The sequence below is a fragment of the Aspergillus piperis genome (genome assembly GCF_003184755.1).
Source record: "Aspergillus piperis CBS 112811 unplaced genomic scaffold BO85scaffold_2, whole genome shotgun sequence".
Lineage (NCBI taxonomy): Eukaryota > Fungi > Ascomycota > Eurotiomycetes > Eurotiales > Aspergillaceae > Aspergillus > Aspergillus piperis.
In genome coordinates this window covers 1,942,399-1,955,168 of record NW_020291592.1, presented here as the reverse complement: position 1 = coordinate 1,955,168, position 12,770 = coordinate 1,942,399, and the positions used below count along the sequence as shown (strand labels likewise).

The 12,770-nt window shown below is 53.1% G+C and overlaps 3 protein-coding genes across 3 annotated transcripts; 2 read left to right on the top strand and 1 right to left on the bottom strand.

Annotated features, from left to right (window-relative positions):
* Positions 1-739: 739 nt before the first annotated feature.
* BO85DRAFT_335493 (velvet factor family protein) lies at positions 740-1,990 on the top strand (the record flags this gene model as incomplete). Its single annotated transcript, XM_025655445.1, has 4 exons — positions 740-982; positions 1,041-1,120; positions 1,177-1,665; positions 1,723-1,990. Coding segments are annotated over 4 exons (1,080 nt in total), but the record flags the coding sequence as incomplete, so codon positions are not given.
* Positions 1,991-3,057: 1,067 nt separating this feature from the next.
* BO85DRAFT_445548 (putative IgE binding protein) lies at positions 3,058-4,405 on the top strand. Its single transcript, XM_025659288.1, has 2 exons — positions 3,058-3,814; positions 3,889-4,405. Exons 1-2 carry the CDS (start codon positions 3,557-3,559, stop codon positions 4,210-4,212), a joined length of 582 nt encoding a protein of 193 aa, XP_025520043.1. The 5' UTR covers positions 3,058-3,556; the 3' UTR covers positions 4,213-4,405.
* Positions 4,406-4,411: 6 nt separating this feature from the next.
* On the bottom strand, positions 4,412-12,585 carry BO85DRAFT_465924 (E3 ubiquitin-protein ligase HEL2). The gene is made up of 6 exons (XM_025662096.1): positions 11,841-12,585; positions 11,532-11,770; positions 9,878-11,467; positions 5,985-6,216; positions 4,839-5,923; positions 4,412-4,786 (listed from the first exon to the last, which is right to left on the bottom strand). The coding sequence occupies exons 1-6, from the start codon at positions 12,309-12,311 to the stop codon at positions 4,543-4,545; spliced, it is 3,861 nt and encodes a 1,286-aa protein (XP_025520042.1). The 5' UTR covers positions 12,312-12,585; the 3' UTR covers positions 4,412-4,542.
* Between the last annotated feature and the right edge of the window lie 185 nt (positions 12,586-12,770).

Genomic DNA, 12,770 nt, shown 5'->3' with positions numbered 1-12,770 from the left:
GAATCGACAAGACCAGCGCCCGTAGGATAATGTAGCTAGTAGTAGTAGTAGTAATGAGTAGCTACTCATAGGCGACCAGACGTAGAGACCGCAAATGAGCTCATCTCCTCCCAAACTTAAGGTTCTGGACCTCGAGAGCTGCCCGTGACTCGCGCACCTTCTGCTTTCGTCCCCTCCTCGGCTGCTCCAATCTTTTCTGCTGTCCGCACCAACTCTCCGTCTTCCCTCTTCACTTTCAGCCCGCCCTCTTTCGCAACCCCGCCTTTTTTTCTTCCCTTCTCTTCCTCCTCCCTCCAGTCTATCTTCTGGTCTGTCTTGTTCTAGTTTCGGGTTGGCTTGCAGCTTCATAGCCGCCAATCATTTAGCACTGCGGGTTCCTGTCCTTGTGCTACCTCCCAGGATAAAGCGGTCATCATTGGGGAACCTGTGGTCCTGCGGCCGATCCGTGGAAGGCTCAGCGATTCTCCCGCATTTTGACAGCTCGTCGCTGCGCCTTACCCAGAGTTCAATCCTCACTTCACGAGCTTCAACGTCTACACTGTGCACCATCCGCCGAACGACGCGTGTACATTCATCCGGTTCCCTTTTGCAGGACTGCCATAGGAGCCTGTGTCGTTGCCCGAATCTTGACTCGTGATAAGATTGGGTTTGCCTGTCGCGAGTCTTGCTGCTGCAATTTCGGGTATTCACCCCGCCACCACTTCCTCGACTTTCGCCTTCATCCAACGTGATGAGCGTCATGTACGCTCTGGACGATCGCACACATACCGCACCGCCTCCCCCGCCGCCGCTCTCGATGGATCGTATTCCACCCCCCTCCTCCTCATACCCCACTCCGGGCTCTGCAGGCGTCGCGTCTGCCGGCGGGTTACCGCCGTCAAGCCATCTAGCGCCGCTCTCCACCGTTCATGAAAATCGCATTTGGTCTTTGCAGGTGGTTCAGCAGCCGGTTCGCGCCCGGATGTGTGGCTTCGGCGATAAGGTTGGTCTTGCACTGCTCTTGTTCCCGCCTTTCCTATAGGTAGCTGACTGTAGCTCAGGATCGCCGGCCAATTACACCTCCTCCCTGCATTCGCCTGGTTGTCCGAGATGCTCAGACTGAAAAGGAGATTGACATTAAGTATGACGGCATCAAATATCGCTCTGCCGAGGAATGGTGCTGACCGGCCACTCTAGTGAGATCGATACGTCCTTTTACGTGCTCATGGTCGACCTGTGGAACGCGGAGGGGACCAGCGAGGTAAATCTCGTCAAGCACTCCGCCACTTCTCCCTCGATATCGACGGCCATGTCCTCCTCATACCCCCCTCCGCCGCATAGTGTCTCGCCTTCCTACCCGCCCTACGCGCAGAATGCCTACGGCCAGCCTGTTGGATACCCTCAGATGAACAATTACTACGGTGGCAACCCCCAACTACAGTACCAGAACCCGTATGGAGCGAATCCACAAGCACCCTATTATCAGCCTTACTATGCCGGCGGCCACATGCCGCAGGCCAATATTTCCCCGGCGCAGCCTGTGGCCTCTGGCCCTGGCGGCATGTTCACGCGGAACCTCATCGGCAGTCTCAGCGCCAGCGCGTTCCGCTTGACCGACCCGGAAAACAAGATCGGAGTGTGGTTTATCCTGCAGGACCTGAGTGTCCGCACAGAGGGCTCTTTCCGGTGAGTGCAGTTCTCTGAGCTGGTCGTGTTTTGTGATGTACTAATTCATTCCTGCAGTCTGAAAATGAGCTTTGTGAATGTGGGCAGCCAGTCCGGTGATTCCCCCAACGGGGTATCTGTGATTAACCACGGCTCTGCGCCAGTGTTGGCCTCTGTGTTCTCGGAGCCGTTCCACGTGTTTTCGGCCAAGAAGTTCCCCGGTGTCATTGAGAGCACACCGCTGAGCAAATGCTTTGCCCTCCAAGGGATTAAGATTCCCATCCGCAAGGACGGAGTGAAGGGATCTCGCGGGCGCCACAGCGACGGAGACGACGCCGGGGATGATTACGACTAAACCAGGGTTATTTGCTAATTCGGGATACCAATGGGCGATGTTTTGTGTTTTTGGTTACTTTTTGCTTTCACGTTCTTATATATATACGGGTCAGGTTGGACGCGGGGTTTGGTTCTGCGGTGTTGGTGATGGGCTCTTTCAAACAGGATGGGGGTGTATTGTTACTATCTGGGCCGGTGTCACAGGGTTCTTCGGGTTCTCCTGAATCTTCTTTCTTCTTGCTACGTGATCTTCGATTAATGCTGCCTTGCTTTCGATTCGTGTGACTTGCTTTATATGAAGTGATGGTTTCGCGCCTGGTTCTACGGTCCCGCGCACAACGGTTAGAGGCGAAAATGATCTCATCTTATGGGGACTGTACTGTATTGCATTACCCTAGGAGAATGTATGAATGATAGCCTGATCACAGTAATCCATTGCTTTTGTGCTCTGTTCGCAATTCCATCACCTCCGACTAGGTTAAAGTTCTGTCCGGACAAGCGCAGAGACTCGACTAGAACTCGACCGGACGAACCATCGTTCAACCGAGACCAGGTCGCCTCTTCCAGCTCGTATTGACTGTGGCGGTGCGCACCGTCGACGATGACGTCGATCGGCCAGGTGCTTCCATGGGAGAAGTGGCGGGCGTCGGAAAAAGGCGGCTTCGAAGCTCTGGCAATCTTCAGCAGAAAACCTTCGCAAGGGATGATGCAGGGTTTGGAGTAAGTAAGATCGGGCTTGTCCGACCGACCAAAAAAAGAGCGAGAGAGTAAGTAAGTCAGAATTGGGGCATCGGATCTTCGGGTTCCGGGACCCTGACTAGTGACTACTTACTTTGTCCATAGCAAACTGCTAGTTTACTGGACGGACCTTGTTTTTCCCTAAACTTCTGACATTGATTGGAGATGATCGTCGTTCTATAATTAAACGGTCGCCAACGGGGGCCCATCAACCTTTTCGCTTCCTTCTACTTTGTTTCTTTCCCTTGCCGTGTCTCGGAGCAACAACTGAGACAGGTCGTTTAAACCGGCACGTCATGAGCTCATGAATTCCCCAGTTTTTTTCCTTCAATTGAGCCACTCTGCATGGCTGGTGAGGGTCATCGTCTCCATGCGGTTTCACTTTAGTGCACTGAACTAGGAGATAGTAAGTGGGAGCCCTCTTCTGATAGGTTTAGGGTCTGTTATTCTCTGACGGCTCGTGCCGCTTCTTCCTTACGGTTTTTGGGCTGTGTGGCAGGGTTGGGTTGGGGATGGATTGCTGGAGGCGATGTTGTTGCTATCCATAGTGCACCGTAGTGCCTTCGTTGTGTTTCTTGTGATGGAGAGAGGGCCCTTGCTCGACTGGCCATTCTGATTCCTTTCCCACTCCACTTAGTTTCTCTAATAGTAACCGGTTGACCTCATAGTCTGTTCATCGTAGGATATAAATACGGCTTTAGATCCTGCTTTGTTTTTTTCTTTTCCCTTCAGTACTACTCCAAAGACATTCGTTCTCAACCACTTGATTGATAACTTTCATACCAAACCATCTACTTCTTCTCTAAATCACTATCATCTTTAATCAACTACCATCAAAATGAAGTTCACCCTCGCTTCCACCCTCCTCCCCCTCCTGGCCGCCGCTGCCCCCGCCCAGCAGCGCGACTCCAACTCTTCTACTCCCTCTACCTTCGGCATCATGTCCGCCCGCTCTGGCTCCCCCATCCACCTCCTCCCCTTGAACGCCAACAGCGGCGGTTTCTACCTGGGCGGAAACACCTCTTCTTACTGCCCCATCTCTTCCGGCTGCCCCGCTGGTACTGAGACCGTTTTTGCTGGTGATGGCTCTGCTTTGGTACGTCCGATCATCCCCCCCAATCATACATAAAGTAGTATACATTATATACTAATGAAATAATGAATAAACAGGACGTCGAAGTCCCCGGCGGCCAACAAGTCTACGTCGCCCCCAGCGGTGCCCTGACCTTCACCGTCCCTCACTCGGCCTACATCCCCGCTGGCTCTTCCACCGGCCCCTTCAAGTACACCCCCGGCAAGCCCTTCGGCACCTGGACTTTCACCGGTGCCGGTGCCACGGGCTTCATGGCTTGCCCTGACGAGGGTAACAAGTGGCAGGTCTTCGCTTCTACGAAGAATGCTACCGTGCCCAGTGGCAATGTTGCTGATTGCTTGGGCTTTGATGCCCTGGCTGTTGCTACTAATGGTTCGGTTGCTGCTTGGGAGTATATCTAAGCTGGTAGTAGTACTTTCTGGTAGTGCTAGTGTGCTAGTGTGGGGTAGAAGGGGGGATGGGGTATATAGTTGTGGTGATGTGTATATAGAGTGAAATAGTAGGGGTTGTGGTTGTGGTTTGTGTTTATTTATTAATGGTTGTTTTGTATATGTATGTATGTTAATGTCTTTCAATGATTTGTTGATGTTGTGATCCAATTATTGTTATTTGTTTAATTATTTGGTGGGAGTAGTTTTATTATGATATTGTTAGTCATAACAGTGTCATGCGTTCTATAATATAGTACGAAGTATAAGTGTAGAGAGCTTATGGGTATGGTAGTAGTATGGTTAATTCCTCCATATCCGCACCGCCTTGTCCTTCCCCCCACTTCCCACCTTCTGTCCATCCGGACTCCAATCTACCGCAAACACCTCGTCCTTGTGGCCCGGCAGATCCTCTTGCAACTTGCCTGTCCGCACATTCCATACTTTCAGTGTCGTGTCCTTGGACGACGAGACTAGCAGCCGGGAATCAGCCGAGAAGCAGCACTGGTACACGGCGCCCACGTGGCCGCGGAGTGTCGTGATGAATCTATCGTTTATTAGTAATTTGTATATCATTTTCGAGGCTGTGGTAAACTCACTTTCCGTCACGCGCGTTCCATAGCTTAACGTGGTTGTCGAATCCCGCCGACGCAATGTACGCCATGTCCGGCGAGAACGTCACATGGTTCACCTCCTTCTGGTGTCCCAGCAGTCGCGCAACGGGCTTGCTGGAATTCCCAGGTTCCCACAGGTACATGGTGAAGTCGTCACTCGCTGACACAAGCTTCTCGACAATCTTGTTGTTGATGGTCGCCGCCTGCTCGAACCGCTGCTTGGCTGCCGCGATCTTCTCGGCATCCGCCTGCGGCACCTTGCCGGTGTGGTCGTGGTAGGCAGTGCGGAGGACAAAATCGGTAGACAGGGCCAAATGGTTAACGCGGTGGGCGTGCGCAGAAAGGGTCTGGATTAGGGTGCCGTTCTGAGCATTCCACACCTTGATAGTCTTGTCGTGAGATGCAGTGTAGATATTTCCGGTTCCGCCCCAGCGGACGCAGGTCACCGAGCCCTTGTGCCCGGTGAGGACGGTGTCGATGCGCTTCGAGACCACGTCCCATATGCGGACCGTCGAGTCCTTGGATGCGGACGCCAGGCGCGGCCGGCCGGGCTGCTGGAGATGGTATGGCTCCCAGGCCAGACTGGTGATCCATTTGGCGTGTCCCTTCAAGGGCGCGCCCAATGGGGTGCCCTTCTTTGCGTCCCAGAAGCGCACGGTGTTGTCCATGCTTCCCGTCGCAATCATGGCGCCGTTAGGCGAGTAGCTGACCGCCAGCACCCAGCTGGTATGTCCCTTCAAGGTGTGCAGAGGCGTTCCAGTGTCGCAATCCCAGACGCGAGCTGTGGAGTCACCGCTGCCGGTGACCATTGTGGATGAGTTGACAGGGGAGAAGCTGGTCGCAAGAATTGCCTCGCCGTGTCCGGCGATCGAGGCGGAGCATCGCGAGACGGCCTTGACGCGGAACACAGCCTGGGGAGTGAAGTAAAGATGTACGGTATCTTCGGTCGTCTTCAAGCCGGGCTTCAAGAGGGAATGATACAGGTCGGAGAGGATATCGATTGTCTGGTCGTTCTTGTCTTTGCCATCGGATTGGTATGTGAACCGGTACGGTACTCGCTCATCTTCTTCCTGCGGCGCAAGAACCAATTAGTCTCTGTATATGTTGAACAATGCCTCGCAGCATACCTACATTGCCTTGTAACGTATTCAACAGAGTCTCGAGATTCTTCACACTGGCATCAGCGACTGGAACGGACACCGCCGGCCCGGTCGCAGATCCCGTCGCCTGGTCGAAGAATTGCACACGAATGCTACCCAAATTCTCTGGGATACTCTGGATCTCCTGTTGCTGACGGGCCCGCTCAGCGGTCTCCGTCCTCTGACGCTTCGACGGGGGAGGTAGAAGAGTCGCCATTGTGCCGCTCTTTGTTGGATGGTTTTGGTCGTTGAAGATTTTCGCCGAAAAAAAGATAAAAGATAGCCGTCGCTATCGCGGGGAGTCTATCGCCGCTAGTCCGCTTTCGGACGGCAGCTCTACTATATCCTGCATCATTCGCTACCATATCCTGGTGCTCTTTTCCTGACCACCAATACGCAAAATGTCGGCTTCATTTGTTCGGAGTTCCTCCATTGGAGCTGCTAGCTCTGTTGCTCCCTTTTCCAGAAACAGCACATTCCCCAGAACTACGCCGAGGCCGACGACAACGGCAACAAGCGTTGCATCCCAGGACATCATCTGCGCCGTCAGTGAGTCCAGAGGCATCTCTTCCACAGTTGGCCTTGCTTTTATCAATCTAGCTACTGCAGAGACCGTTCTGTGTCAGATATGTGATAGCCAGACGTACGTCAAAACGGTCACGAAGATCGGGGTATTCGAACCGACTGAGATACTGTTCGCAACCTCTGCCAAAGAATCCAAATTGTTCTACATCATACAAGAGAATATCCAAGATACTACGCTTACCTTTATAGATCGCAAGTTCTGGTCGGAGAGAGCTGGCCATGATTATGTAGACCGACTCGCCTTTTCCGGGGATGTGGAACCCATCAAGATCGTCCTGGGAGGGAACTATTATGCTGCTTGCTGTTTTGCTGCGGTGAGCACTACAACCGTCTGGCTAACCCGACTAATTTATGTAGGTATTGAAGTATGTCGAGCTGGAGCTGAGCAGAACCTTTACCTGTCACTCGCTTCGTATCAGGTTTGAGCCTTCTCAGGGATCCATGTCAATTGATCTATCCACCATTGTCTCCTTGGAGTTGATCCAGAATATACACAATGCGAAATCGAAGGATAGTCTCTACGGACTGCTCAATGAGACCCTGACACCTATGGGTGCAAGGCTTCTCCGAGCTAACATTCTTCAGCCTTCAACAGAAGAACCCAAGCTGCAAGCACGATACGACGCTGTCGAGGATCTGTCTACTAAGGAAGACATGTTTATCTCGGTGAGACAAGGTTCGCCTATAATCCCGCTATATACGACTTAGTCTTACCATATCAAACGTAGCTCTCAAGGGCTTTGTTGATGCGGACAAGGTCCTTACTTCTGTACGTGGATTCGATCATTTCTGATAGCGTGGCTGACGATCCAGCTTATTCTTGTGCCCAACAAACGTGCCTTCCAATATGTTGAGCAGTCCGTCAACAATGTTATAATGGTCAAGACATATGTTGGGGCAATCAAGTCAGTCTACAAGGCACTTACGGCAGCTGAGAGCAGTCTTTTAACAACCATAAGAGAAGTAAGCGTATGCTGGTGCCGTCCTAATGTAGCTAATGAATATACAGCTATGTGCCCCGGCAGGCCACCGGGCTGTCCAGCAGATGATTGAAGAAACCCTCAACGAGCATGTCACATACCAGACACGTCCACTTGATCTCAGGAACCAGCGCATCTACTGTGTCCGGGTAAGTCCCTCATGCAAGTTCCTCTGCAAGCCTGACATAGTTTCTCTAGGCTGGGGTGAACAGCCTTCTCGACGTCGCTCGACAGACATACAAAGAAGCTAATACAGATGCCGCGGATCTGGTAGCAGAGCTAGCAGGTCTGTACATTGATTTCGAGGCTGCTCATATCTAACATTTGTAGAAACGCACAGTATAGCCCTTGATCTGAAGTTCGACAGAGCTCGCCAATACTACATTAGTCTCCCAGCTACAGCAATCGAATCCTTGCCAGACGTCTTCATCAACGTCTATCGCAGAAAGAACCGTACAGGGTGTCAAACACTAGATCTCGTCAAGCTCAATCAGAAGATCACAGATGCACACAATGAAGTCATCAACATGAGCGACGAAACCGTGCAGGAATTGATCCACGACATCTGCTCAGAGATCTCAGGACTCTTCAAAGTAAGCGAAGCTATTGCCATGCTTGACATGCTAGCAGCATTCGCCCAACTAGCAATATCGCACGACTACATCCGGCCTGAACTGACAGACACTCTCGCAATCAAATCCGGACGTCATCCAATCCGCGAGAAGATACACACGAAGAAATTCATCCCCAATGACGCCTACGCAACACAACAATCTCGCTTCCAGATCATCACAGGCTGCAACATGAGCGGAAAATCTACCTACATCCGCGCCCTAGCGCTGATGACCGTAATGGCACAAATAGGCTGTTTCATCCCCGCAGAATACGCATCATTCCCCATCGTCCACCAACTATTCGCACGTGTCTCCACATCCGACGACCTCGAAGCAAACGTATCAACTTTCGCCGCCGAAATGCGCGAAATGGCCTTCATCCTCCGCAACATCGAACCGCGCAGCATGGTCATCGTCGACGAACTAGGTCGCGGCACCAGCACAACAGACGGCCTCGCCATAGCAATCGCCATCGCAGAAGCCCTCGTAGAAAGCCACGCATTAGTCTGGTTCGTGACCCATTTCCGGGATCTCGCACTGATAATGGGCGAGCGCAATGGGGTCGTGAGCCTCCATCTCGCAGCCGAAGTATCCCCCGATGCTTCGAAGATGACCATGCTCTACAAGATAGCCGAAGGCCCCGATACGAACCAATTCTACGGCCTCGCCCTAGCAAAACTCGTAGATCTCCCCCCAGGTGTCCTCGAAACCGCCCAGCAGGTATCAGAGAAACTCAACCAGCTCGCTAAACGCCGACACAGCAAGTCCAAAGCCCTGGCAGTGACTCGTAGACGGAATTTGATCCTCTCACTTAAAGAACAACTCCTTCTAGTCCGCAACGGAACTATGGAAGGCGAGACCCTTCGGAAATGGTTGAAGCGACTCCAGGATGACTTCGCCTTGAGTATGGCTGCTATCGACGAGGACGCGGCCTGTGCCAGCGATGAAGATGCACCGGTACCCAGGGGAGTCTATGAGGACACTAGTTCTACCGGGAACCTTCTTTTCGATGATGAGTGCCTTGAGGTCCATCATAGCTCTGAACTAGGAGAACCCTTTGCGCAGACTGCTGGAGATCACCTCGACATTTCTGAGTCAGAGGACCCGCTCAACGACTCTAGTTACTGTATATCACGACCATTCGCTCCTCCCACGGATGTTTTTGAAGAAGATATAGATGGACTTGCCGCGTCACGTTCTGAGCATGACGATGATGATTCTACAACTGACGAGCAGGATACCGCTTCCTCCATGGATGAAGATTCCTGACCGGCTCATCCCCATCAAACAAAGTATGACTCTAACAGTATTGTATTGCATTTGTTTTTTTACATCCCCCTATTTCCAACCCCAGACTGAAATGTACCTATCTCCACCCGCCCCCTGCATCAAAGGAAAGGAAAGAAAAAAAAAAAAAGAAACCATCCCACTAGCTTTTATTTACCTCACTTAAGCAACTCTAGAAGTAAAAGACCATTTTCGCTCAAATACAAGCTGAACAAGCAACGACATCATCAACAAACGTAGGACCCAGAACCGACGATGCATAGACACAAACCCACATCATATGTGCGGGGCGAAAGAAAAGGAAATAAAGAGGAAAAGAAACAGTACAGTGGTGTGGTATGCAACGTCATAATCAGCCGAAGTGGAACAGAGTCTGCTTCCCCTTCTTGTTCTTGCCCTTCTTGCCTCCGGCAGGGAACTCGGGGAAGTCCTCCTCTGCATTGGACGAGCTAGCACCGGCGTCGTTCCGAGAAGCCCAGGCGTTCGCGGTTGGCTTGTTACGATCTTCCCAGCGGACGGTGCCGCGAGTCAGACCTGCCATGAGGACGTTGGGCTTGGGAGCGGCAGGGAGAGCAGGGAAGGCTTCGGAGCTGGTGGCGTTGACTGGGCGGGCCGGGGCGCGCGAGGCGGAGCGGGAAGAGGCGGCGCTGCTGAAGGCAGAGGTAGGGGCTGAGGGAGCTGCAGCGGCGGCGGCGGCGCCCCAGGGGGTAGTGGCGGCGGGCTTGGAGGTTCGGGGGGTAGAGCGGGCGGTGGTCGAGGAAAGAGGAGGGAAGGGGTTGGCGGCGGAGGAAGATGTGGATGAAGAAGGCATGGCGCCGCTTCTGCCGACGTAGGAACGGGAGGACTGGGCCGTTGAGGATTTGAGGCGCAGGACACGCTTTCCGCCCACTCCGCTGCCGTTCACGGTTCCTGGGGACATGCCGGGAAGCATACCGCCGGGGCCAGGCAGAGCCGGGTAGTCTTCGTTGATGGCACGCCAGTCGTTCCAGGCTTTGAGGAGCGCGTTGCGCTTGCCTTCGTCTTCGTAAATCTCCGCGAGCTCTTTGATTAGTTTGCCCAATTCGGTGCTGGAGGTATCGAAGAGTGAGAAGAAGGCGTCGATGAGTTCGGTGGCGGAAATGGAGGAGGTGCGGTAGCTGGAAACCCGGGCACGGAATTCCTTGAGCTTGTTCTGGTCGTTGCCTAGGAGGTTCGAGGCTCTTTCAACGACGGCTGCATGGCGGAGACGGCGGGCTTTCTCTTGAGGAGTAACGGAGGCCGAGTCTGCGCTGAGATTGAGGTTCTCCATCTCGGCGACTGGAGTGGATGCGGGAGGGGTCTGGGCGGGCGTAGGACGAGCCGGAGCACGCACAGGCTGAGTGTCGTTGCGTGTTAGTTGGCCGCCGAAGCTGCGGGTCGAAACGGATTGGGCACTCTGGATGGCCATTTGGCGTTGATAAGCAACCTCGTCTCTTCTCAAGGGCTGAGCGCTGGAGACAGGCAGAGGCTCCGCGTTGGGATCGCGTCCACGACCAGCACCCCGACGCTGGCGTTGAGGTTGGTAAGGAGTTCTGTAATCGAAGGTTGACAAGTCAACGGTGCGAGCGTCGCGTCTGGCGTCCTTAGAAAGACCGTTGGGATGACACTCCAGTTGATGTGCCTTGAGATCCATCTGGGACTCGAAGACGACGAACTTCTTCTCGAGACACTCGCGGTCGAGGCAGAGGAAGTGGTCTTTCTGGAAGTGGTCTTCGAGAGCGTTGTAGTCGATGTAGTACTGTTGTTGGCGGCCGCCGGAGCGACGGTCACAAATGTGGCATCTTTCGTGACGGTCACGACAATGTGCGTATAATTCGTCATCGCCATAAAACCGTTGCCGGCAGAAACCACACTCAGGATGACCTCTGAATCCACTCTGGTCTATGGCACCAGGCACGTCATCTCCATGCTTCTCGTGCTTGCGCAACTCTGCATTGGTGAAGAGCTCATGTTCGTGCGTGAACACTTTCTTGTTCCGCGTGCAAAGATCACTACAACATTGAAGTTAGTATGCGCCTACACAGCTCATCACATCTAACAGTAAGAGGAACTTACCACATCACCCTGCCATGCTTGCTTTTGACGTGACGATGCAGGTCAGGCCATCCCAAGCAAGCTACATCACAACCTCTATCCGGGCAATTGTACCGCAACAACAGTACTGTATCTTCGAAGATATCGTTGTTCTCGTACTTGATCCCTAGGTTTTCGTCCATCTGCGAGAAATCGGAGTCCTTGAAGTCCTCATAGCGCTTGGCATGGTCATCCGTGAAGATAACATAGCTGGATTCCGTCTAGTCCAAAGCGAATGTCAGCGCAAAGCCACGACCAAGACCAAAAACGATGACCAAACGAATCACATACTCGACAATGAGCACAAGCTTTATTCTTATACAAGGCCCTCAATCTCAGCGCACAGATATGACAAGTCCGGTGATTACACGGCGAGACCGAGGTGTGGTCGACCTTCGAAGCACAAATGAAGCAGATTTCGCCGTCATCGTCATCATCAGACTCTTCTGTCGTGACAGGCTGCTTCCCCTTGCCTTCTGATACTGTCTGAACATTCGCACCACTCTGTCCACCCTCGGCAGAAGCCTCCGACTTGTTCCCCGAGCGATTCTGCTTGTCTCGACCTCCTCCGCCGCCTCCGCGACGGGGTCCCTGGCCCCTAGATCTTGCACCCCTTCCAGCGCCATCATGAGAATGGTGATGGTGACCATCGGTTTGTCCCGGTTGGCGAGCAGCTCCAAAGCCTCCTCCGCGGCCTCGTCGACGGCCGCCCCGGCCTTGGCCTTGCGCTCCGGGAGCTTGGGCGGGCTGGGATTCGGACATTGGGAACGTGGAAAGATTGAGGGGCGGTTACTCGAAGTGATCAGCGAGGGTGATGTTTGGGGGACAGTGCCCAGAATTTGCTCTCTTAGGAGGAGAAGCGCGTCGCGCTTTGGTGAGCCTGTGCGACCAGACAGCGAATTTCGGCGGAGGGGTGATAAGCCGGCGTTGCTGTGGAGGGACCAGCTTTCACGTTACGAGCGGCGGGCAAAAAAGTTGGATCGGCGGCATGCTTAGTGAGCATCGCTGTCCAGTTTCTCTCCCCGACTTATTTAATTTTATTAATTGCGTTATGCCCGGTAGGGGGGGGCACATAGGTAATTAATTTACTGGTGAATTCGATCCAGTTACTGATATGACTCATTTTGACTCATTATCGCTCATGCAACTACAAGGCAGATCATATGTGTGGCTTAGCCATGGGATGCATGCATATTACTGGCCCCTTCGGCTACAACTGTA